Genomic DNA, 27,073 nt, shown 5'->3' on the forward strand with positions numbered 1-27,073 from the left:
TGTTGGCTTGAAGTCCCTTTATTGCATTCATTGTTTTATTTTTAATGGTCCTATTCTATCCTGTTTTGTTTTTATTTTTACTATGTCAAAGGTATCTGCAGCTATTCTGAAGATAACAAAAGGCATTATGGTAACTGTTGTCGATTTCATAAGGTTTTGGAGTCCTGTATCACTTATACTGGTTTATTTTGATTGGTTTTATTTTTCTTAGTTTTATCCCCATTAAAAAAATTTTAAACAATGGAATCTAAACCACCCAGCTTCCTCTCCATGGAATGCTAAGGAAGAAAGTCATAGAGCAGGGTATCTCTGGCCAGTGGACAGGGTGGACAAGGAGGTCATCTGTAAGTGAAGAAGCTGGAAAGCCTGGACATTCTATGCTTATGACAGAAAAGGTTTTACACGGGTTTCCACCAAAGGTCCTGTGCATGATAGAAGAAAATGTAGTTTTCCCCCAAACTCTGACTTGCCACCTTTTCCCACCTTGCTCTCCTGCACCCCCATCCCTAGTTCCAAAAATTCATCTGTAATCAAAAATTATCTCAGATATGCTGAGCTACAGACAGAAGTGAACCAATAAAATAGCAAAAAAAAAAAAAATCAGAATTCAGATGAAAGGGATTTCTCAAACTGACACACCATGTAAAAAATAAGGAATTTAGACAAGAAACCATTTTCTCTGCAATTTAACATGCTCTGCTTAAATTGCTCTTCTGATATACAAGTTGACGAGCTAAAGATGCTTCAAAGATACACAAATCATCTCCAAAGACATACATATAAGCCTGCGGTTTCCTGCCCAGACCAGCAAGTCAGGTAGGCACGGAATCCCACCCCAGTCTAGGGGAACTCTCTTTGTGGCCTGGGGATCTGCCTGCGGTTTCCTGCAGGGCCCAGCCAGTAGGGCCTAGGCACGGAATTCCATCCCAGTCTCGGGGAACACTCTTCCTCACCTGAGGGGCCAGGCCGCAGTTCCCTGTGGGCCTAGCCAGTCAGGCCTAGACATGGTCTGGGGGAACTCTCTCCCTCACTTGGAACAACACTTGAAGCTTGAAAATATAGGAAAATGACAAAACGAAAGACCAAAATGCAACATCAAACATCCAGCCCATCCCAAGAAAGCCTAAGAACCACATGCATAGAAGACAACACATTCCATATACCTGAAATACCTGAAATAATAGTAACTGAAATAAAGAAGCAACTCTGGGAAACCTTAAAGGAATTCAAATTAGAAATAATCTCTCAGGTAAAAGAAGAAATGATAAAAGAAATGAAGGAGATGCTGAATGTATCTAAAGAAGACACAGTTAAAAAATTGGAGAACCTAAACAAAAAGAATCCCTGGATGAACAATATAAGAAACAAACAATACATAAAGCAGATGCAAAGAGACATACAGGAAATCAAAAACTCCATTGAAAGTTGTAAAAACCACCTCAATGAATGTGAAGATAGAATCTCAGACCTCGAAGACAAGATTGCAGCTAGTGAACAGGAAAGGAAAGATCTTTTAAAAACAACAAGAAATCAGGAAATAACAATTCAACACCTGCAAGACGATGCAAAGCGGAACAACATAAGGTTGGTAGGGATAAATGAAAAAGAAGGGGACAACATAAAGGATGTCAAGAGGATATTTAGAGAAGTAATAGTTGAAAATTTCCCAAACACGAGATTAGAAACTGATATCAAGATCAATGAAGCATATAGGACTCCAAATTAGCCATAACCAAAATAAATCTACACCCAGACATATAATAATGAACATCCCAGAAATCGAACAAAAGAATAGAATATTAAAAGCTGTCAGAGAGGGGCTGGGGATTTAGCTCAGCGGCGTAAGTGCCTGCCTGCCTTGCAAGCAGGCAGTCGTGAGTGCGATCCCTGGTACCAGTAAAAATGAAAAAGACAAAAAAAAAAAAAAAAAAAGCTGTCAGAGAGAAAAGACAGATCACCTATAAAGGAAAACCTATCAGAATCACAGCAGACTTCTCAGTACAAACAATAAAGTCAAGAAGAGCATGGAGTGAAGTATTTCAGATCTTAAGGGAAAATGATTTCCAACCTAGGCTGACATACCCTGCAAAACTGTCCTTCAAAATCGATGGAAAGGGGGCTGGGGATTTAGCTCAGCAGCATAAGCACCTGCCTTGCAAGCAGGCGCTCGTGAGTTCGATCCCTGGTACCAATAAAAAGAAAAAAGAAAAAAAATTTTTAAAAAATCGATGCAGAAATAAGATACTTACAAAGAACAGCTGAAAAAGTTCATGATCACCAAGCCAACCCTGCAAATAATACTGAAAGACAGCCTAGATGCATCTAGGAAAAAACCACTTAACAAAGCAGACAATTAAACAGAGCAGAAAGATAAAGATGCAACAACAAAAAGATAACATGTCAACAACAAACCAATATATAACAGTTCTAACCATTAATGTAAATTGTCTCAATGCACCAATTAAAAGAAACAGACTGGCAGAATGGATCAAGAAACAGAATCCAACCATATGCTCTCTACAAGAAACCCATCTAACCCAAAAGGATACTCACAGACTAAAAGTCAAAGGATGGAAAACAATACTTCATGCAACGGGAACCCCCCAAAAAAGCGGGGGTAGCTATTCTGTTTGCAGATAATCTGAATTTCAAACCAATAATGATCCGAAGGGATAAAGAAGGACACTACATACTGGTTAGGGGAAAACTTCAAGAGGAAGAGATAACTATCTTAAATATATATGCATCAAACTCCAGAGCACCTTGTTATATAAAACAAGTACTAACAGAAATGAAAAACCAAATTAGCAGTAACACAATTCTAACAGGAGATCTTAACACACCATTGACACCAAGGGATAGATCAACCAGACAGAAAATCAACAAAGAAATAAAAGAACTGAATCACACCTGTGAACAAATGTACTTAATAGACATATACAGAGTATATCACCCACCAACAACAGAATACACATTCTTCTCAGTAGCACATGGGTCATTCTCTAAAATAGACCATATATTAATTCACAGAACGTATTTAAATAAATGCAAAAGGGTCAAAATTATCCCTTGCATGCTATCGGACCATAGCACTTTGAAATTAAAAATTAATGATAAAAGATACTGCAAAAATCCCACAAACACATGGAAACTGAATAACACACTCTTGAATAATCAGTGGGTCACAGAGGAAATTAAAGAAAAAATTAAACAATACCTACAAACAAATGAAAACACAAATACAACTTACCATAATCTGTGGGATGCAATGAAAGCTGTCCTCAGAGGAAAATTTATTGCACTGAGTTCCCACATTAGGAAAACAGAACAAATACAAATAAATAACCTGATGTTACACCTCAAACATCTAGAAAAAGAAGAGCAAGTCAAGCCCAAAGCCAAAAGAAGAGAAGAAATTATAAAAATCAGAGCAGAAATCAATGAAATAGAGACCAAAAAAAAAAATCCAAAAAATCAACGAATCAAACAGCTGGTTCTTTGAAAGAATAAATAAAATCGACAAGCCCCTAGCCAACCTTATTTTAAAAAGGGAAGAAAAAGCTCAAATTCATGCAATAAGAAGTGAAAGAGGCGAAATTACTACAGACCCTATAGAAATACAGAAGATCATCAATACCTATTTTGAAAACCTCTGCTCTCAAAGGTTTGATAACACAGAGGAAATAGATTCCTAGAAGCATACGAAGTACCAAAGCTAGGTCATGAAGATGTAAAACTACTGAATAACCCAATTTCTATTAATGAAATTGAAAACATAAATAATTAAATCTTTACCTACAAAGAAGAGCTAGGCCCAGACAGATTCACTGCAGAATTCTACAAGAAATACAAAGATGACCTAATGCCAACAATCCTCAAACTCTTCAATGAAATTGAAAGGGAAGCAATCCTTCCTAAATCGTTCCTAGAAGCAAATATTACTCTAGTACCAAAACCTGAGAAGGACCCAACTGAAAAAGAGAACTACAGACCAATCTCCCTAATGAACACAGATGCAAAAATCCGCAATAAAATATTGGCAAATAGGATGCAGCAAATCATCAAGAAGATCATACACCCCGACCAAATGGGATTCATCCCAGGCATGCAGGGATGGTTCAACATACGTAAATCCATAAACGTAATCCACCATATCAATAAAGCCAAAAGAATCACATGATCATTTCTATAGATGCAGAAAAGCCTTTGATAAGGTCCAACATTCATTCGTGATAAGCACCTTATAGAAAATTGGAATATATGGCCTTTACCTCAATATAATTAAGGCCATCTATGACAAACCAACAGCCAATATCATACTAAACGGCCAAAAATTGAAGGCCTTTACTTTAAAATCAGGCACAAGACAAGGATGTCCCTTATCACCACTCCTATTTAATATAGTACTGGAAATACTGGCCAGAGCAATTAGACAAGAGAGAGAAATAAAAGGCGTAAAGATAGGAAAAGAAGAAGTTAAATTATCATTATTTGCAGATGACATGATACTCTATATAGAAGATCCCCAAAACTCCATTGAAAGACTCCTAGATATAATAAATAAATTCAGTAATGTAGCTGGATACAGAATCAATACTCAAAAATCAATAGCATTCCTATACACTAACAACAAAGTCACACAGAGAGAAATAAGAGAGGTGACACCCTTCACACTAGCAACCCAAAAAAATGAAATATTTAGGAATTACTCTCATGAAAGAAGTGAAAGTCCTATACAGGGAAAATTATAATACACTGAAAAATGAAATTGAAGATGATCTCAGAAAATGGAAAGACATCCCTTGCTCATGGATAGGAAGAATAAATATTGTGAAAATGGCCATTCTCCCAAAACTTTTATACAGATTCAATGCAATCCCAGTAAAAATACCATCAATATACCTCATAGAACTCGAGAAATCACTCCTAAAATTCATCTGGAGCGAGAAGAGACCTAGAATAGCAAGGACAGTTCTAAGCAGCAAAGGCGATGCAGGAGGTATCACAATCCCTGACTTGAAGTTATACTACAAGGCAACTGTAGTAAAATCAACATGGTACTGGAACCAAAACAGAGCCGAAGATCAGTGGAATAGATTAGAAGATACAACCACAACTACAAACACACTCAACCACCTTATCTTTGATAAAGGGGCCAAACATGTTCACTGGAAGAACGACAGTCTCTTTAATAAATGGTGTTGGAAAAATTGGCTCTCCATATGCCGAAAACTAAAACTAGACCCATGCCTATCACTATGTACTAAAATAAAATCTAAATGGATCAAAGATCTTAATATCAAAACAGAAACACTAAATCTATTGGAAGACAAATTGGGTAAAAACCTTGAGCACATAGGAGTAAGGTAAAGAATTCATGAACAGGACTCAAACCGCACGGGAAATACTGCCCAGAGTCAATAACTGGGATCGCCTCTTATTAAAGTTTCTGCATGTCAAAAGAAATCTCTAGCACAGTGAAAAGAAAACCCACAAACTGGGAAAAAATCTTAGTGAACTGCCCCTCAGATAAAGGACTTCAGTCTAAAACATATAAAGAATTACAAAAAATCAGACCCCCAAAATTCAAAGACCCAATCCAAAAATGGGAATCTGAGATGAATAAACAATTTTCAGATGAAGAAATTCTAACGGCAAATAAATACATGAAAAAATGTTCACCATCACTGGTCATTAGGGAAATGCAAATTAAAACCACACTGAGATTTCATCTCATTCCTGAAAGAACGGCCAAGATCAAGAAAACCACCGACAACAAATGCTGGAGAGGCTGTGGAGAAAAAGGAACTCTCTTACACTGTTGGTGGGAGTGTAGACTAGTACAACCATTATGGAGGTCAGTCTGGAGAGTTCTCAAAAAGCTGAGTCTGGAAACCCCATTTGACCCAGCTATTCCACTTCTAGGCATATTCCCAGAAGAACTGAAAGCATCACACCACAGTGATATATGTGCACCCATGTTTATAGCAGCACAATTTGTAGTAGCCAGATCTTGGAAACAACCTAAGTGTCCATCAACTGAGGAATAGATAAAAAAAGTTGTGGTATTTTTATACAATGGAGTACTACTCAGCTATAAAGAATGATCACATTGAGATATTTATAAATAAATGGACGCAGCTTGAGACCATACTCATAAGTGAAATAAATCAAACTCACATGTATAAATACCGGTTTCCCTAGTGTAAGAAATGATAAGAATACTAAAAGTATGTGGTAATCATGATTCCCAATCATATTGGTTTGAATCCATATAATGTTATCACTCATTAATTGCAATGGTTTTAACCTGGGTTGTTCAATTTTAATATCAGTGATAGTACGAACAGCTATTCTGAAGAAAACAACACATCATAAAAGTTAGTGCTGATTTAATATCATCTTATTTTGAAGTCCCATCAAGCTGTTGTACACCTGTTTCCACTGGTTTTAACATGTGGTATCTTACTGTATTTTACTATATGTGATAGTATAAACAAAATTTTTTATAGGCAAGGAGATAATATAGAAACCATTGTTTGTTTTCTGTTAACTGGTTCTAAATACCCTGAAATTTCTTCATTCTCTTGAATAGCTTCAGACTGACTTGGTATGCTTGATGTTATAGTATATGAAGTTATACTCAAATAATTCAAGGAAGGAGGCACTATGGTGACTACTATTATGTTAGATTATCTGGGGGTGAAACACAATGATGCTTAAATTGTTTGGTTCTGACCTGGGTTGTTCTAATACAATGTCCTCTTTTACCTCAATCCCACCCTTTTTTAAAAATTAATCTATTTTTTTCTTACTTTTTTTTTCAATTAAGGGAAAACTAAATTAAAAAATAGCGGGATATGTTATAGTAACTTTTTTGTTTTCCTATTAACCTGATATGATCCCCAGTATTGCTCTCCCCATCTTGTTCTGTCAGATTTTACTATATTCTATTCTGTTTGATAGTATCAAGTTTGAGGGTATAGGCAACCACTTTGAAGGCAGTAAGATTCACTAAGATGCCCATTATGGTTTGATTATTATCTTCTTTTGAAATCCTGTAAAGTCTCCAGTGTAGGTTTTATTGGTCTTGTTCTGTACTGTTTTGATCAATTCCATTATACCTGACAATATAGGCAACTTTTTAAAAAAATAGCAAGAGGCACAATGGTAACCGTTTTAGATCACCTGATATTCTATTTTTACATCATGTACTATGTCCATCCTTTTGCTCTAACTGACTCTAAGAATTGTGGGAGTTCACTGCTAAATTTGACTGGCCTTAAAAAAAAGTTTTTTAAAAAGAATTGTGGGAGTAAAAAAACCCAAAAAGTGTAATTGTTATTAAAGAGAGGAAAGGAAGGTGGTTTAAAGGATATAACTGCATGCATGTTTGAGTGTGCAGGATGGAAATCCGTATTACTGAACTATTGTTGGATCATTGATCGGCACTGTCTGCAATCTCGTTGTATGAATGTTCACTTTACATGCTTTAATTTTATAATTTGGACAACTATTTCAAAGATGACAATATGTAACCTATTAACTACTGATATCTTACTGTATTTTTTCCCTTGAAATTCTGTATTATTTGTACGCTTTTACTGCTTTTTTAAAAATTTTATTTCCTTTTTTTCTCTTTAAATAAAAAAAAAGATATACATATAAATGGCTGATGAGCACATAAAAGCTTAGTATCTTCAGGGAAGTACACTTCACATTGTAAGGCACCATTTCATTTATGCTAGGATGTAAAAATTTAAACATTAAAAAAAAACTAAAAGAGGGCCAGGGATTTAGCACAGTAGTGTAAGTGCCTGCCGGGTAAGCGTGAGGTTGTGAGTTCGATCTCCAATACCAAAAAAAAAAAAAAATTTTTTTAAGCCCAAAAATAATAAAAATAAAAATAAAAATAAAAAAGAAACTAACAAGTATTGGCAAGGAGGTGGAGGGACTGGAATCCTCTTGCACTGTCCTTGGGGAACTAGAATGGTGCAGTCATTATGGAAAGCAGTTTGCAGTCTGTCAAAGCTAAGCATGGAACCATCTCATGATTCAGTGATCTCACAGCTAGGTGTATATCCAAAAGAACTGCAAGGTCAGACTCAGACATCTGTACACTAATATTCACAGTATGTAACTCACTGTAACCAACAGATGGGAAAACTCAAGTGACTGAAACAAATGAATCAAAAACTCAAGCCAGATGTGGTGGCACAGGCCTATAATCCCAGCACTCAGAAGGCTGAGGCAGGAAGATCACTGGGAACTCAAGACTAGCCTGGGCTACAAAATGTGCTCAAGGCCAGCCTGAACTGCACAGCAAGACCCAGTGTCAAAAAGACCAAAAAAAAAAAAAAAAAAAAAACCAATAAAAAACAAAAACCACGATACTCAGTCATTAAAATGAAATTAGATATATGCTACAAAAGGAATGGACCTTGAAATAGTATGCTAAATGAATTAAAACAATCAAAGAATATTTAATTCCACATATGTAAGATTTCTAAAACAGGCAAATTCGGATGGAAGACAGAATCACAGCTCCTAGGGACTGGAGGGAGGAGAGAATGGGAGTTACTATTTAATAGTAGTGATAGTTAAACAACACTGCGCCTGTAGTCAGATACCACTGAGGTATATACTTATAAATGCTTCTGACTATTTTATGTATATTTCACAACAAAAAACACTTATTTTCAAGCCACAATTAGTAATATAGCAATGTGCTAAGATAAATGTGTGTTTACAGAACCTACAGGGATCTTCTTCTTCATCTCATAGATATCAACAAAGCCAGACGAGGAATTAATATCATTCCTTCTAAAGGTCACAGGTCACTTCCACTACAATCAGGAAAACAGCCTATTCCAAAATATTAGCACAACCCACAACACACATCTCAGGGTCAGTTTAAGGAACTTGGAACACATTAAAAACAATATATATTTTATTTGCAGACACACAGGGAACACTAAACTTCCCTGCATGAATCCTCATGTTGAATTGAGCATATTGGACCATGCTGTTTCTGGAGCAGTTTCTCACGACCAGGAATCAAGACACAGTGGCCTGAAAGGTAACGGTTTTGCATCCAGCTCCTCAGAACCAGGGCAGTACACCCCGTCTTTTACCTTCAAAGTAAAGGACAAGTATTTCATCGCATCCTTAATCCACTGTGCATTTAACTGTGAAATGGCTCATGTCGACTCTGCCCCATTCTTCCACATAATTCAAGTAAGATGAGGGACTAGCACAAAACATGCAATACGTGAGGCATGCTCAGTAGGAAAAATAGGATTCTACAACTAACCTGAAAAGAAAAGTAAGTTCCAGGAGTTTTTATTGTTTGAATAATGGCACACATAAAACCAGGCAGAGAAGTCCCCAAGGAAAAGATGGTCGGGTTCCACTGGAACTTGCCCTTTGGTCCTTCATCTTCTAAGCACTTCCTGTTTTTTCTTTTTAATGATATTAGACATTTATTTTGATCACAAATGCAATCCAAGTGTGAATAAATAAATGCAGTATCTTCTATCCCCCCTCCAGTTTCTTTTAAATAGAAAAAGTGCTAAATGTCTCTTCATAGCCTGGTTGGCCACAGTTGTCCCGCCTACAGTTTTAAAACCAGACTGCACTGCAGCTCATTCCGCCAAGAAGATGCTGGGAGACGGTCCTACTGATACTGCCGATAGTCGCCGAACGGCGAAGATGGTAGCTGGGCTGAGGGCAGCTGGGAGGGGTCTTCCACAAACTGAGGGCCTGCAGTGAAATCAAAAAGGAGACTCTGGCATTAGGATTCAAAAGGATAAGTATCTGTAGAGAGCAAACCAATGAACTTGAAAAGTATGTGCTACACTAGAGCTGTAACTCAATTTATATCTCAGGGCTCAAATCCCATGATGGGTTTGGAGAAACTTCAAATTTGGAGTCACATGACAATCTGTCTTGTTTCAGAATGCAGCTCTCAAACACCCAAGGTGCTGTAACAAGGTGCCACAATTTAGGGCTTGAAAAATTGCTCCTCACCCTTAACACATTTTTGGTAACAATTTAAAAATATTACCACAAAATTTAAGTGCCTTAGCTATGTTTTACTTTTTTTTTTTTAATGTTTTGTTTTCTATTTTGTTTGGTACTAGGAATCAAACTCATGACGTTGCACTTGCCAGGCAGCTCCTATGCCACTGAGCTAAATCCCCTTTGTTTTGTTTTTAGGATCGCACTAAGTATTCCAAAGTGTCCATGAGGTAATCCCCCTGCCTCAGCCTCCAGCATGCTGGGATTAGATATACTCCACTATGCCTGGCCTACTTACCCATATTTTAAAAGAATGCAGTAATCCAATTTATAGAACCAGTTGGGTGGGAAATGAGCTCTGAAAGAGGAAAATGCAGCCTAGACTGCTGCAGAACAAACAAAATCTTATCATTTTCAAAAATTAGAGGACTTAGGAGGATGAGGCACAAGGATTGTCATGAGTTCAAGGCCAGCCTGGGCTACACAGAGAGACCCTGTCTCAACGCTCCCCAATCCCGGCCTGGGGAAGGGAGGGAGTAGCTTTTAAAGAAGGCTTTTAGAGAAATAATCAACCATCTTTTCTTTAGGGAAATTGAAGCAGACAAGAAACTATCTGGAAAGAAGAATCACACCCATAATTCCAGCAATGGGGATGGATGAGGCAGGAGGACTGCTGCCGTTCTGGAGCCAGCCTGGACAGTGCTGTTGAAGTCCAGTGAGTTTAAGTCTAGCCCTACACAGCAAGACTTTGTCTCAAACAAAAACAAAAACAAAACAAAGCAAAACCAAAAAGAGAAAGAAAGAAAAAAGATGAAAGAAAACAATTGAACAAACAAAAAAGTTAACATGGTAAAATTCCCTGAAGCTTTCCAAAATGTATCACTCCACTGATAACACTTTTATTTCACTCCAAAAGTGATTATCTGATCATTATAGAAAATGTGAAAGGAATGAGTGAAAAAGGTAACTACAATCACCACTTAAGTGCAGTTCTAGATGATCTTTAAGAGCTTTTTTTTTTTAGTGCCAGAGGTTGAACTCACAACCTCGTGTTTGCCAGGCAGGTGCTCACATCACTGAGCTAAACCCCTGGCTCGTTACGCTTTCTTTAGGTAAGTTAACTTGAAAAATATGATTAACTTTTCAAAGATGTCCCCCTAGACAGCTTTTTAAAAAAGTTACTGCTACTGTCTGAAATAGGATTATTTTTAGGTTGCTTCTATCTTAACAGTGAGATATGATTAATAAAAGAGATTCCCTCTGAGGAAAAAGGCTTAACAGAAAGTAACCAAGGCTAACTTCTAGAAGTCAATATAACTAAGTTTTCGTGTCCATTTCTGAAAATAGGGAAATCTTTTGATGTTTCATGTGAAATCATTTTTTTTCTTGGTGGTACTGAAGACTGAGCCCAGAGTCTTCATACTGAGCTATATTCTAGCCCTTTTCTAAATTTTTTATCTTGAGAAAGAGTTGTGCTAAGTCACTAAGCTGCCAAAGCTGTGTTCAACCTTGTGATCCTACCTCAGGCCCCACAGAGTGCTAGGATCAAGATATGCACAACCATGTCTAGCTTCATGTGAAGTCTTGCCCACTAAAATGATCAAAACAAACTAAAAAGCAGAATTAGAAATAATTATCAGCAGCAAGGCACAGTGGTGCACACCTATAATCCCAGCCCTCAGGAGGCTGAGGCAGGAGGGTTACTGTAGGGGGATTATTGAGTTCAGGACCAGCCCAAGTTACAAAGTGAGCTTAAGGCCAGCCTGAACTGCATAGTGAGAACCTATCTCAAAAAGACAAAAAAGGGGCTGGGGATTTAGCTCAGCGACATAAGCGCCTGCCTTGCAAGCAGGCAGTCATGAGTTCGATCCTCAGTACCGATAAAAAGGAAAAAGACAAAAAAAAAAAAAAAAAAAAAAAAAGGAAAGAAAGAAAATATCAGATCAGAGTGTTAAACTCAGAGGTAAGAAGTGAATCTCTCTTCTGCTCAGAGCAACTGGATTAAACCAGGAGGCCAGATCTTTTCCTAACTCTATACCAAATCGGTTCTTAGCCCACAAATAATTTTCAACATGTCTCACAGTCCTGCCCATGTTCCCGCCCAAGTCTAGCTCAAAGTGACTACTGTAACCACATCTTTCTGCCTCCTCCACTATCAAGGAATATTTCCATTTAAACAATAAAATTTTTTGATAGTTAAAACTGTACAAATTAGCAAGTTCTTTTGTATTTCTGTTGGTCTGATTTTTTGAGAAAGGGTCTCAGTATGTAGCGCAGGATGGCCTCAAAATTGTAGCAATCTCCTGCCTCAGCCTTCTGAGTGCTGGTAACATGGTTTAAGCCTACTAGGCAGACATTACACATGACTACTAACGACCTCCAGTCCACAGTTCTACTTTTCCCCTAAGCACCAGTTCAGAGGAATAATTAGCAACAAATTGCGGACTCTCAGAGACTTTCCTGTGAAACCCAGAGTGATTCTCCTCCCAAACATGAGTACCTTCCTACCACTCTATTTTATTCTTCAAAGCCAGCAACACTATTTGAAATCATCTCACTGATCTGCTGATGTGTTAGTCCTGTTTTATCCCACCAGAATCTAAGTGCTTGAAGACAAGGACCGTCCGATTCACCACTTAACCCCAGCACCTGAGCAGTGCCTGGCAGATGCAGATGCTGCAAGAAACTGTTGCACAACCACTGTTACTACATGTCTGAGGAAACCACCTCTCAGACATCCTCACATGACGAGAGCCCGGTATGGTGGTGCACGCCTTTAATCCCATGGGGCTTGGGCAGGAGGATCGTGAGCTCAAGGCCAGCCAGACCCACAGAGAAAGTTCTAAGCTAGTCTGAACTACATATAGTCTCTGTCTCCAAAAAACAAAAGCAGAAATAATAAAAATGTTTTTAGAAAAAGCAAATGAGGGGGCTGGGGATTTAGCTCAGTGGCATAAGCTCCTGCCTTGCAAGCAGGCAGTCGTGAGTTCGATCCCCGGTACCGATAAAAAGGAAAAAGACAAAAAAAAAAAAAAAAAAAAAAGAAAGAAAGAAAGAAAGAAAAAGCAAATGAGCACTGAAAACATCTGAAGTCTATAAGTCCAACAGCAAATTAAGTACTCAAATACTTCTGTCACGTGGCTAAAAACAGTAATTTCACCCATGCTCACTTTTACAACAAGAATTCGAGTCTACTATCACAGACTTCACGAACTACACAGCATGCTCATGCCTACTGTAGAAATCCCAAACTATGCCATGTTAGCAGACAAAATGATTTTTCTTAACATTAGAAAACCATTCCAAAGTATCTAAGCTGTAAGCAGAGACTCACCATTGGGAAACTGTGAAGAGGCAAATCTTGTCAACAAGATACCAGCTCCTTCGATAAGGGCTAGGAGAATGCCACCCATCGCAGCCGAGCCAACCATGGCCACTGGTCCATCTGAAGACATGGGTAACAAAGCAGTTACTCAAAAGGAAAGGGCTTCTACACTGTTGTGCCCCCTCAACCCCAAACACGCTCTTACTATTCAAGACCCAGTTAGCAAACTGAAGCCCACAGACCAAAGCCAGCCTACTGCCCATTTTTATAAAGTTGTGAGGGAATACAGCCATGTTCTATTAATTATGACTCTGTGAATATTCTCACACTGGCAGCAGAGCTAACCCACTACAACAAAGATCAGACAGTCCAGAAAGCCTCAATTATCTACTATTCAGCCTTTTGCAGAAAAAGTTTACAAACCAAGCTCAGGGGAATTCTGGTTTAAGCCCTGTCCCAAAGATTCAGAAGACAGGTTTAAACTCTTTATTCCTAACAATCCCATATGCAAGGTATTATTAATTCTAGAATAAAGGCTGGCATACCACCGAGTCACAAAGCTAACAAATGCCCAAAACTCGGCCATCACAAGTGCTCCTAACCACTATATTCGTGTGCTAGGACTCCAAGCTCTCTCATTCTCAAACGTCCCAAATAAACAGGTCCCTTAGGTTTTTTTTTTCCCAACCTACCACATATACCCATGCTATCCCAAACCAATGCTCGTCCTATTATATTACAAATGTCGTTAGAATTAAGACATCTCTTTCCAACAGCCTGGCTCCCGCAATGCATCTACAAGGATGGCTTACTTCTGGCGGCCAGGATGGCCCCTGTTAAGGCACCGCTAGTGATGGAATTCCACGGGTCTTCTTTGCCTCTGACTTGAACCATACTACAATCAATCATGGAGAACAGACCTCCCCAAACCGCGAAGCTCCCTGTTTTATTTTAAAAATAAGCAAAGATTAATTTAAATTTCACCTCAGATTTCAAATGTTATTAAAAGAAAAAAAGAGGCTGTACATATCTAAAAACATGTAAATCACCCTTTAGAAACAACATATCCTTAAATTATAGCAGTAATAAATCAAATCATTCTGTCTTTCTTCTCCTATTATCTTCTTCTCCTTCACTTATCTTTAAAATTTTTTCTTCTATTCATCAAGTGACACAAAAAACCTACTCTATGAAAATCATTAGTAGAAAAACAAAGAAACCCAGCTATTTTGGAATATATTATAGGAATAAGCCACTAGAAACTGAAGTGGCAAATGAATGATATGAATAGCTAAAACTATGGAAAACACTCTGCCTTTCCATCTTTCTTCCTCAAGCCTAAATCTAAAAACAGCTTTAGGCCTGCAGGTTGTTTATTTTGTACTTAAACTCACCTAAACATGAAAACATTTTTTTTTTAAGGAGGGTCTTTTGAGACGGGGTCTTGCTGTGGAGTCCAGGCTGGCCTTGAGCTCACTTTGTAACTCAGGCTGTTCTCAAACTCCCAAAGATCCTCCTGCCTCAGCCTCCCAAGTGCCAGGATGCACCACCACACCCAGCACATGAAAACAATTTTGTAAAATCAACAAAGAAATACACACAAAAAAACCAAAATCTAGTAACGATATTAATATTTTCATGGTCAGCATTTCTGGATAACAAAACAGATAATGTGTGTTTTTCTGTTTTCCAATTCTAAAATGAATACCCAAGTCTTACATGACATAAAAATTTATTTCATTTAACAAGTCAGGAAAAGAAGAAAAACTGCAGAGAGGAGCTCCAATCACTTCTTCTCCCTCCTCTGACACCTCAAGATAGTGGGTAACTAGATGCACTCATGAAAGCAATAAACTGGGTCCCACCAAATGTCTCAACCAGAATCTCTAGGCTCTTCTTCCAGTGCTGATGTTACTAATTAAAGGTAGTAGACATGACCTTCCTTTAGCTGGTAGCTTCAGCTACCATAGCATACAGCTCCTGATTTTTGGTCATTATCAGATATCTCAAACTATAGTTTTTTTAAAAAAAGTTACCCAGCAAATTCTCTGTCCAGTTGTATTAGAATTCCCTTGCTAAATATATCTCCCCACCCCATCACTCCCTTTTCCTTGGTAATGGGAACTGAACTCAGACCTCAAATATGCTAGGTGATTATTCTACCACTGAGCTAAAATTTTCATTTTGCCCAGCCCTAAAATTTTCATTTTGAAGGAATGACAAGTAGCCATGGGTCATGGTTTACAAAACAATCAGGTGTCTCCAACTGGACTAATCTTTGTATGTGAATGTAACATCTACATTTTTTGCCATCTTCTTTCTCCCAACTTCCAAAAAACCAAGTTTAAAAAAAAAACAAGTTTTATCAGAGCAATGCTCACAATCTTTTGAAAGTTTGCCCTAATCTTTGCATGATGTCTAAAAGCTAACCTCAGAGAAAAGCCCAGTTTCTCTCTTATGAAGCCCCTGATCCTACAAATCATGCTCACTTCAGCTTTACTCGCCCCGGATGCTGTCATTGTTGACCCCTAAACACCAGCTTTAACCACTCCACCTTCCTTCTGGAGAAGCAAAAAAAAAAAAAAAAAATCCCTGCACATCTGAAGGACAGAGACAAGGTTTTCAAATGGATACAAGAATTCAAATCAACTTCCCAAACAAGCCATAAATCAAGAAGAACCTACAGAGGTATTAGTTTGTAACAAACTATTAAATCAAACTAAAATCACTAACTGGTGTAGGTAGTCTTTTTTTGGTGTGTGTGTTGAGTGACGTAGGTAGTCTTTTTAAAACAGGAAAAAGAAAAGTTTCATCTTCAGGCAAACTGGAGCACAAACAGAACAATTCCACTTACCTCCCAACTGTGGAGCCCTGGTTTTAATAGCTGTCAAACTCCCTCGTAGTCTGTGGTTTACTCCCTGTAACAAAAAAGCAGCTCAAACTTTAATACAATAGCATGTAATAATATATTTCTAGCCCCCTGGAGTCACCAGAAATATTACCAAACTCCAGTTTCAAGTGATGACAAAATAAAAACAACCACCTACTTACCACTGGAGAATTTCGAAAACCTTTGATAGCTTGAAAGATTCCACCACCTATGGTGCCCATTGTAAAGGCCCCACCGCAGTCATCCACGATTCGCCATGGGCTACAGAAAGAGAAACAAGATGATCTGTTTTTCATTCGTAAACCATAAAACCTTCTTTACTAATACAGTAAAGGCTGCAACAGAGTCTAGTACAGGACCTAGTGCAACCAACATTTGACGTAAATATAGACAAAGATAAAGACTACTGAAACACAGCCGTATCTATTTGGTTCCAAGTCAGCCTAGCTAGAAAGAATAGAAATAGCGTCAACTTTCAAATGTGTAACAGCACTTCACACATTCACTTAACAATTACTGGATTCATTTTAATATATATACATACACTCATTTATTTATTGTTGTTTTGAGACAGGGTCTCACTATGCAGTTCAGACTTGGCCTTGAGCTCACTTTGTAGCCAGGCTGGTCTCAAACTTGAATGATCCTCCTGCGTCAGCCTACTAAGTGCTGGGATTAGATACTACGACTATCTGTGTTTAGTGTGGCACCGTGCAAAAGCAAATGAACAAATACATAGGAAATTTTACTGCAATCAATAGTGTTGATTCAATCTTCTAGAGAGCAGGGCTAAGCCCTGCAAGCAATAAATTTTTGAGGGTCAGGGGTGTGCCAGGAATAAACACAGGACCTCATGCTTGCCACGCTGAGCTGTATCCCTGGCCAGCAATCATAAATTTTAAGTTTGAGACCCAATGAAGATAAAGACAAATTTTAAAGTCTCTCTAATTCTTTTTTGGTTTATTGAATTCAAGTAAGCACTTGAAACTGGTTTTGATTAGATCTATTTAATACACTAGAATATCCTATAATTAAAAGTTAATTTGTAAACTCAGCTTCCAAATGTAGCAATCTAACTTATGTAATATTCAAATCTGCATAATTTGATTAGCAGAAAAGAACTGTCTGGCTTATAAATGTCTAAGCAGGGTTGAGGATATAGTTTAGTCCTAGAGTGCTTGCCTGGCAGGCACTAAGCCCTGGGCTTGATCCCTAGCACTGGAAAGAAAAAAAAGAAAAAAGAAAAAGTATGCTAAATTCACTTGCAACTCATGCCAACTAAAGGAAATTTCTTTAGTCTCAAGAGACAACCACTATGAGCTAGGCTGTGGACAATCTATCTCCTTGTAAACCTACAAATCCAAACAGTATTGCTGCCTGATAATTAACTAGCAATTTTTGACTACCAAATGTAAATACATAAAGCCAAAACTGCGCCACTTTCAAAGTAGAATACTCTGTGTGTGTGCGCGTGTGTGTGGTTTTTGCAGACAGGGTCTCACTATACAGTTCAGGTTGGTCCTGGACTCCTTATGTAACAGATTGGCCATGAACTCACAGCAATCCTCCTGCTTCAGGCTCCTGAGTGCCGAGATTACAGGCATGCACCTTTACACTTGGTTCAGTATATACTAATCATAACCTTGAAAGACACACACACAGCATTCTAATTGTTAGTAGGATGCTTTGGGGGCCCTGCAGCCATAAGTATGATGCTAAATTGGGCAAAAATCACCATGTGGAAGCTAGTTTGTCAGAACTCAAAGAATCTTGTTCCTTGCCCAGTGCATCCTCAAACATGTCAAGCAAGTGCTACACCACTGAGCTACACCTCTGCCCCGAGTCCACATTTTAACACAATTCTCAGAACTGTTTCTCTTCCTTTTCTTGTTTTTTATTATTTGTTTATTTTAGTTAGCCAGGCTGACCGCACTATTCCTGTCTCAGCCTCCCAAGTCCTGGGATTATAGGCACACATTTCCATGAAGGGCTTCACAAGTGATGTGATTACACTTTAAAAGAAGCAGTGCTTTGACAGACTGTAAAGGATAATAGAAATGTCTTTAAAATAGCAGAAACATTTCTAGAAAAAGGGAAAACTAAAGAGATGATTTTATGGCTCAGTCTATGAAAGGGGAGTTAGTAACTTTAGAACATGACAATAACAAAGTTTTCTGGTTACAGTGGTGCAGGACAGGGCACACAAGGAAGATTCTATGAAGGCATATTAAAAAAAAAGGAATTGGGGGCTTACTAAGTCTATGGTTTTTTAGAATACAGTAGAAATAGGACCACCTAGTAAAAACTCATTATTTTATAAGATTTTTAACTTAACAAAATTATTTAACCCCTGCTAATGTGTATCATTATCATATATCCAACAGCAATTTACAGTGAGCTGAACCCTGTATACAAGCACAATACAGAAAGCGAATAACTGTCTCTAAAAAAGGAATTTGAAATGCCAGGAGGTGCTGAAGCATTTACCTTACATGTTTTGCGGGGAAGGGGTACAAAATAAGCAACATGGGAGCTGCTAGGAGGCAGTAATATACAAGTTCTGGTCATTTTCACAACTGAAGATACCTAGGTTCTTGCTCCTACTCGAAGGAACAGTAGTTCAAAAACCAAGATTTTACTTCTCCCTTATGGTCCCAGAAATTCAGCGCTTCTAATAGCTGTTGTTTATACTGTTTTATCATGTTTTTATTTCTTCAACCTGTGCTAACACAGAGCCCTCACTCGATAAATGCTGAATGAATGAATATTTGCTCGTGGCTTTTTAGGGAACACATCCAACTATCTCTTTACAATATTATTTGACTCCCTCTTTCCCCAAGGGAGAATTCCAAGAAAGAAAACGACGCCCCAGCCTACCGGAGCTTATCCAGACTCCTTGGGTGAAATCTATGTTCCAACCATTTGAAACGCTTCGCCCTGCGGGCTCGCATCACAACCCAAAGCCTCAAGAGCAGTACTCCCACGGAGACCTGTCTTCTCTTCCTCAGCATAGGAATTGAGCAAAGAGGGGGCAGGGACGCGTCCAAGGTCACCCCGGTAGGCAGACCGGACTACGACCGACCCTGCATAAATCGACAGTGCCCCACGTCGGAAGAAGATCCCCACGCTCCATCCAGCCCAAGCCTAGATCTCCTTATTGTCCACTGCAAGGTCACAGGGTACTGGGCTGGGGCCGTGCAGGGCTAAGAAGCAACTGGCTACTCAGTTCCCGCTGCCCGAGGTTTCCAAGCCCATGTCAACAGGCCTGCCGCTGAGTTCGGCTTACATCTCCGGAGACTGAACCAAGGGGAATGAGGGCCGGGCAAAGATTTAAAAGAAAAGCAAGAACAGCGGATAAGGCTCACCAAGGTTCTCGAGCGTACTCCTCCATCTTAACTCGCGGCCCTGGGAGCAATGCCGGGTGTGCAGAGCGGAAACTGACTTCAGTGGCGGAAGTGATCCAAAGAGGAGGTCATTCAAGTCTGTGGGGATTGGGTAGCCGGTTCCCCTGCAGCCAATGGGAGTCAGGAATGGGCGGGGAGTTGGTCAAAATATGGGCGGGACTGGACACGCCCAAATCGTCGGAAGGAAGGAGCTGCACGGGCTGTGTTACAGTGGTGCAGGACTGTAACGGGAGCTACAGTGAAGGGTTTTTTTTTGTTTGTTTTCCTTGTCTTTTGGTACCCCGAATTGAACTTACGACCTTGTGCTTGCCAAGCAGGTGTTGTGCAGCTGAGCTACATCCCCTGCCCGTGAGTGGGTTAGTATTACTCAGTCCCAGGAGGTTCCAGGCCGGGGATAAACCTGAAATTACTCTTCTGGGGTTCAACAAACTTCTTAAATACTGTGCATTTCTTTCACTTTTTAAAAATATGTTTGCAATCAACTGTGAATTAAGCTACCCAATTCATTGTGAATTCCTAGCAACTACGTGTATCCCTGGGGTATCTGTGATCACAGCGCCTGGAAATGTAGTAAATGGTCAAAAATGTTGAGCTACTGTGTCAACTGGAGGACCTTGACCAATTTGAGGCCCTCACTTTGAGGGACATTGACTCCACATTCCTTCTGCCCTCTCCTCACAAAGATCACCAGATGGTACGAGGGATGGATCCCAACAGAGGAAAGAGAGTAAAGGATGGGGACCATCTGCCCCATTTCAGAGCTTGCAAAATTCAATCATGTGATGACTGTGAAGAGAATTCTCCTCTTCTGTACTTTTTGTTTTGCTGTTTTTTGAGACCGGGTCTCGCTATGTAGCCCAGGCTGGCCTCGAACTCACAGCGATGCTCCTGCCTCAGTCTCCAGAGTGCTGGGATTACACGTGTGAGTCAAAGAGCCCGGCTTTCCATTATGCACTTTTGTTTTTAAAATATATTGTCTTTTTCGTTTTTAGCTGTACCAGGGATCGAACTTACAACTGCCTGCTTGCAAGAATAAAATTTAAGAATAAAAAAATAAAAATAATAAAAATAATTAAAAATAATAAAATTTGAGAATAAAATTTTGTAAAAAAGAAAAATGTATAAACAGTATGTATTGTCTTATGGAAAGTCAGTATAATAATAGGAGAATGCAGTGAAGAATGAAGTTCCCTCCAGACACTTTGAAATGAGGTAAGCAGATGAACTGAGGCTTCCAGAGCACGGAAAATCATCAATGAAAGTGTCTTGTATGTGAGAAGGATAGCTCAGGGCTAGGGATTTAGCTAAGTGACATAAGTGCCTGCCTTCAAGCAGGCAGTTGTGAGTTCGATCCCTGTACTGATTTTAAAAAAAAAGAGAAGGATAGCTCAATGTGTAAATTCAAGAAAGCCTGTTTGGAATGTGTGACTGTAATTAAGAACACTTTAATTAATTGTACGGGCTGAAGAGTGGATATAGGAAAAGGGAGACATGGAGCCCAGAAGGAGCAACTCAGCAAGAATTTGATGTTCAGTTAGGCACCGCAGACTTGATGGCATAAATATTTCAATAACTAGAGATTTGAACTGTTAATAGGGTTAGGAATTTTTTCCCCATATCTCACCAGGAACCAAATGAAATATCCCTTAGCTCTGAATACCTTCCTGTATTTCTTAAAAGATCTATGTGTAGTTGCTAAGAGATTCACACAGTCGGTGACAAGTAGCATTAATTCACTTGACAGATCTTTTTGCCAGAGCTCTTTTTTTTTTTTTGGTCTTTTTCCTTTTTATCGGTACCAGGGATTGAACCCACAACTGCCTGCTTGTAAGGCAGGCGCTTATGCCGCTGAGCTAAACTCCCGGCCCCTTTGCCAGAGCTCTTTGCTCTTCCTTGATCTCAAGAGCCCAAGCTCTATTCCGTATTTATTATGTAATCTTATTCTATGTCTATTATTCCAATTATTCTATATTTCCATTGTTAAAGCTCTTTTTTCATATTTATTAAACAATCTTTTGATTATTATTTGGTTTCTATTTCTATATAGGAATGAATGCCCAGGCCTGTACTCAGAATTATTCTTGTCTACTTGGCAGTTAATACTGGTTTATGTACCAGGTGTGGTGACATGTACCCGTAATCCCAGCACTTAGGAGGCTGAGGCAGGAGAATTGCTTCGAGTTTGAGTCCACCCTGGGCTACAAAGTGAGTTCAATGCCAGCCTGAACTGCATAGCAGAATCCTGTCTCAAAAAGATATATATATATATAATAAAAGACATATAAATATATAATATTTATATTTAAATATATATTTATATTCATCTGCCTCTTGTGAGCTTGGTTCTTTTGACTCACCAGGGATAGTCAGAGTTCTCCAGAGAATGAGTAAATACTAGATAGATAGAGATAATGAAGAACTGACTCATCTTAATTGTGGAGACTGTGGAGTCCAATGATCTGCATCTGTGTGCTGGAGACCTAGGAAAACTGCTGTGTAATTTCATCCACGGTCAAAGGCCCTAGAGCCAGGGGAGCCCATGGTGTAAATCCTAGTCTGAAGGCAAGAGAGAGAAGATGCACTGAAATATTTCAGGCCAGAAGAAAGGCAGAGAAAGCAGGGAGAATTACCTCATCTCCACATTTTGGTCTGCACAAGCTCACAATGGCTCAGGCACTGCCCAGTTACATCAGAAGGGACAATCTACTATACTTAGGCCACTGGTCCAAATGTTATTTGTCTCTAGAAACACTCTCTCAGATAGGAATAGTATTTAATCTGGGCACCGTGTAGCCCACTCCAGTTTACATAAAATTAGCCTTCCTAGTGAGTTTGTTTACAAAGCTGAAGTTCAAACCCTCTGTGTGGCACGTGCCAGGGACCCAGCTGACTTTATCCTGACATTCCTTACCCTAAAGGAGTGCACTCTGCAGGGAAATCTGCTCAAGGGCCAGCAACCATTTTCATTTCTCGCTTTCTGCTCTCTTTAACTGCAGCAGGTAACAGGGCACTTCTGACCAGGAAAGCCTGGAATTTAACATTTGTTAGAGAAATGTGTCACTTCTTCAGAAATAACCATTTCTGCTGCACATGATGATCAGGAGCTACTCAGGAGGATGAGATGGGAAGATGGAAAATTTAAGGTCGGTCCAAACAATTTATCTGGGTATGGTGGCACACAGCTATAATCCCAGCACTTGGGAAACTGAGGCAGGAGGTTTTCTGTGAGTCCAAGGCCAGCCTGAACTAGGTAGCAAAACCTTGTCTTCAAAAAAAAAAAAAAAAAAAAAAGACAACTAAGACTGTATCAAGACAAAATTTTTGAAAGGCTGCGGTGTAGTTCAGTGATAGAATGTTTGCCTAGCATGTGCAGACCCTGGGTTCAATCCCCGTATCCTCCCCACAGACACACATGTGCACACATGCACATACACAAATCCATTTCCAGGGAACTGAAGAAACTTTTGGAAGAAGAGATATACTCTATAATCTAGTGAGGCCTGCTTGCTTTCTCTCTCTCTCTTTCTTTTTTTGTTTTTTGAGACCACATTTTGCTATGTAGCCCGGGCTTGCCTCAAACTCTCAGTTTTCCTGCCTTAGCCTCCCCAGTGCTGGAATTATAGGATATACCACCACGCCTGGCCCTGTAGCGAGTCTTACCCCTTCAGTGAAGCAATGCTAAGTGACACAGAGCAATGATAAAAGAAAATAGTGAAAGTCCTTGAGACCATGGAATGAAGGGTGTTAAAATGGGTGATTCAATACTCTAGGGCATAATTTGTTGAAAGCTAGTGTTCTAAGCCTGACCTGGGACCACTGCTGGAGCTACCTGTGTCCAGGTTCTGATGGGAAGGGACATTTTCAGAATCTGCTCCCTCAGCTTTTTAGTCCCTGTGAGTTTAGAGATCCAAAGAGCCCCCTTTAACAGGAGGACACAGTCCCTGAATGTGGCTCCACATCCCCAGTCCTGCCTGATCCAAGTCACTGAGAAACTCAGATCGCCCCATATAAGTGAGGCTAGGATGCAGCCAGCTTTTGGGCTTGGGCTTGTCTGAGACTGGGAAAGGTTTGGTAGGCAGAGGAGCCTTAGCCTGGCCTAGAGGAGGCTGGGAAAGGTAATCTCTTGCCCTTTTTCTGCCATGGCTCTCCTTTCTGGAAGACATCAGTCTGGCCTGTGTCTTTGCAGGACTCTCCTCTGCACATTTCTGCTCAGCTCAGGAGTGTGGGCCAGGCCAGAGACAGAGCCCACCGCTTTCCTGTAGAGAAACCGTATAGCTCCTCAAAGAAGAGAATCAATGGACGATCCCTGTCTTTTGTGGTCTCACACTCTCTGGCCCTCGCTTTCACTGTACTGTACTAGAGCACTGTACACATACATGCAGAAGTCATGTTCTACATAATAATGTTTATTATGAGTCTGATGCTGTTACACTTTGCACACTTCATAAGTCTGTGACCCCAAGTAGATATTCTTTTTTTTCTTTAGCTTAACACCTTTCTCCCCCCCCCCCCCAGAACTGGGGCTTAAACTCAGGGCCCTGTGTATGCTAGGCAAGTGCTATACCACTGAGCTACCCCTCCAGCCCTTAGGTAAGTACTTTTTAAATGTCCTATACTCCATTTCCCATGGCTCAGAGAGGTTAAATAACTTACCCAAGGTTACAGGTCTCAGATTTGAGCCCACGTCATTTGACTCCAAAGCCTGCAGTCTTATCTGCTACCCTACACTGCCACCCTATATTCTTGAAAATGTGACTTGCCTGGAGTCGTGTGGCCCACGGACAGACATCCTACATTAGTCAAAGTGGCTCTGGGTCCTGGTTGTCGTTTTCCCATCCCACTAAACATCTTGAGTGGAGCTTGAAATCTCTTTCCCTTTTATTCTCTTCATATTTCCCTGGCCCCAGTGATGTTTGCTATTCTCCGAGAAATAGGCAAAGCCAGAATCCCATTCTCCGAGAAATAGGCAAAGCCAGAATCCCTGATTCTGCTGGGTGTGGTGGTACATGCCTGCAACCCAGCACTCAGGCAGCTGAGGCAGGAGGATTGCTGTAAGTTTGAGACCAGTCTGGGCTACATAGTGAGACACTGTCTCAAAAACAAACAAATAAATTAACATGGCTTCTACTATTTCTTATACCTGTTTTCCTTTGCAGTGGAACCATTTTTATCTCATTAAATAATACAGTTTAAAGAGAAGAACTATGTTGCAATTATTTTTGTATCTGTCTCCCCATGGTATGTAGCAGTGTGCTACATGTACATAGTAGTATCTGAGTAAATGCTTCAAGGAGTGGATGAGTGAGTAAGAGCCAGGTGTGTGTGTGTGTGTGTGTGTGTGTGTGTGTGTGTGTGTGCATGCACATATGTACATTGGAGAAAAGAAACAGAGGACAGGAAAAGTAGGCTGGAAATAGAACTACCCAGGCCTAAAGCATAGATAATTATAGTAACTGCTAATAAGTACATCAGTCAATGTATATATGTTTACCTTATATCACATCAATGTTTTCACTCGTATGACCATGTAGTGGTCACAACAATCGTACAAGGTAGGTACAAGTGTCATTCTCATTTTACAGATGGGGAACTAGGTGTAGGGGAGAAGACGACTTTCCCAAAGCCATGTGGACAGTAAGCAGCCGTACTTGAACCTGACACAGGTCTGCTGGCCTCTGGAGCACAGCCCTCGCCTGCATAACCGCTCTGCTGTCCGGCTCCTCTGTATTCTCTGTAAAGCCTTTGTACTTCTCGTTTGAGGAATTTTTCAGACTCTTAATTATTTAATGGCTTGTTTGAAGTTATTAGTTTAATAACCTCCAAAATGGTAGGGGCCATGTGTATTCTTGTCTTTAGTTACCTCTCTAGCTCTTGACAGATTGACATATTGTAAATACTCAATAAATATATGATTGTTGATTGACCAATATATGATAACTGACTCTTAAGAATAAACTAGGATGGTGGTCCTCCTGCCTCAGCCTCCCAAGTCCTGGGATTATAGGCATGCACCTCCACGCCTAGTTCAATTTTAAGAATCAGTCGTCAAGAAAAAAAATGAATCAGTCATTTTGTGTTGGACAAATAGTAAGTATATATTTATTGAGTACCTATGATGTGTCAGGGACTGTTGAAAGTCCAGCTCTTGGGAGGCTGAGGGTTGCTGTGAGTTCAAGGCCAACCTGGACTACACAGTGACACCCTGTCTCAGAAATAAAAGAACTCCTAGAGTTCTCACATCCCTGCTCCCACCCTCTGTCTCTGGTCCGCCCACCTCACTTCTGTCCTCCAATCCCACAGTCAGCACCATGCCCCACTTCGGCCTCAACCTCAAACTGGACTTGTGTGCATTAAATGCCAGGGCCAAGTTTTAGTCCCAGATGATCCCTGGACTCAGCAGATGCTGATCAAGTGACCGTCTCTCTCTAGCTTAGGATGGAAAGATGCCAGGAAAGATCGAAGCATCTACCCTGATGGGTTACACCAGGGCTTCTGGAAAGGATTTTGTGGCAAAGAGGGAGGGGGCAGGAGATTGAATGTCACTGTGACTTGTGCAGGGCAGCATGATGGATGAGCAGCGAAAAGCCCTTCTATGAAAGATGCCAGACCTGTTGCAATAGTAGATGTCCCAAAGGCCCAGAATTGTGTTTCCCTGAAGACTGGCTAAATGGTGCTCTGGACTGTTGCATGGGTGTCGACCCTGTGGCTCCTCCCCAGTGCTCCCAGGGGAGGCCAGGTTTATAGATGTCCCAGTGGAAGAGGAACCAGAGGACAACCGGGTAGGTTTGGACCCCCTTCCCAAGAGCCTTGGGGCTTCCAAAATTTACAGCCTTTAAGACTTTCCTGTCTTCTGTAGATCCTACAGTGTTTCTCAGACAGCCTTGCAGTTTCAGATACGCAACCTCTCTCTCCCTCTCTCCTCCTTCCCTCCCTCCCTCAGATTGTCCTTGGCAGAAGAGCATAGGAAGGCAGGAGGTCAGGAGGGACAGCCCCTCATCTCGAACTGTCTTCTCCGGCTGGAAACCTAGCTAGGCATCCCCCAGCACATTACCAAATACAGTAGAAAGAAGTCAATGAACAATGCTGGCCACAGTGCCATCCACCCGGTGACAGAAAAGTAAACTGTGCTTGAATGGGCATGCCTCGGGCCAGCAACTTCACAGGCCCCAGAGTCCTGGTCCTCCTGCTTTCCTGGCTCTCCAAAGCCGTAGTAGCCTTGTGCCAGCCCCTGCATTTTTGTATCTTTTTCTCATTGCATGGCCCCCTTGTCTTTAAAAGGCTAAACTGTTCTGTACTAAATTTGGTCACACAGCGCTCCAAGATTCCCTGGAATGTCCTCAAGTTTCAAACAGCTCTGACAGTGAGGCTGGCCCGCCCCCAGTGTGGGGATTGGCTTCTCCTTTCGGGGCTGGGCAGCTGTCCTGGCTTATTGGT

General features: G+C 40.2%; 2 protein-coding genes across 3 annotated transcripts in view; one reads left to right on the forward strand and one right to left on the reverse strand.

Annotated features, from left to right (window-relative positions):
* The window catches only part of LOC101788132 (uncharacterized), a 37,093-nt gene extending 24,862 nt beyond the window's left edge, over positions 1-12,231 (forward strand). The window contains exons 3-4 of the mRNA XM_063239720.1: positions 8,961-10,250; positions 10,608-12,231. Of these exons, the coding sequence (XP_063095790.1) occupies positions 8,961-8,992 (32 nt within the window). The 3' untranslated portion in view covers positions 8,993-10,250; positions 10,608-12,231. The remainder of the gene's footprint in view (positions 1-8,960; positions 10,251-10,607) is intronic.
* Positions 9,327-19,729, reverse strand: Timm17a (translocase of inner mitochondrial membrane 17A). Of its 2 annotated transcripts, none has more exons than XM_003474837.5 (6): positions 19,601-19,729; positions 16,397-16,496; positions 16,200-16,263; positions 14,158-14,286; positions 13,355-13,465; positions 9,327-9,762 (listed from the first exon to the last, which is right to left on the reverse strand). In XM_003474837.5, the coding sequence occupies exons 1-6, from the start codon at positions 19,624-19,626 to the stop codon at positions 9,677-9,679; spliced, it is 516 nt and encodes a 171-aa protein (XP_003474885.1). In that variant the 5' UTR covers positions 19,627-19,729; the 3' UTR covers positions 9,327-9,676. The 2 variants fall into 2 exon arrangements, with proteins under 2 accessions (XP_003474885.1, XP_063096256.1); XM_063240186.1 differs by lacking the exon at positions 19,601-19,729 and adding an exon at positions 19,113-19,303.
* Positions 19,730-27,073: the final 7,344 nt, after the last annotated feature.

The sequence above is a fragment of the Cavia porcellus genome, unplaced genomic scaffold, assembly GCF_034190915.1.
Source record: "Cavia porcellus strain 051 isolate PalLab524CR breed Dunkin Hartley unplaced genomic scaffold, mCavPor4.1 scaffold_29, whole genome shotgun sequence".
NCBI classification, from domain to species: domain Eukaryota; kingdom Metazoa; phylum Chordata; class Mammalia; order Rodentia; family Caviidae; genus Cavia; species Cavia porcellus.

What these genes read in the sequence shown, in the direction of transcription:
- Timm17a (XM_063240186.1), bottom strand. Translation starts at nt 19,246, where the DNA reads ATGCTGAGGAAGAGAAGACAGGTCTCCGTGGGAGTACTGCTCTTGAGG. An exon ending in AGGAGTCTGGATAAGCTCCG is followed by an intron (nt 16,497 to 19,112) that starts GTAGGCTGGGGC and finishes CTCTTTCTGTAG; the next exon opens with CCCATGGCGAATCGTGGATG. An exon ending in GTTTTCGAAATTCTCCAGTG is followed by an intron (nt 16,264 to 16,396) that starts GTAAGTAGGTGG and finishes TTTTTGTTACAG; the next exon opens with GGAGTAAACCACAGACTACG.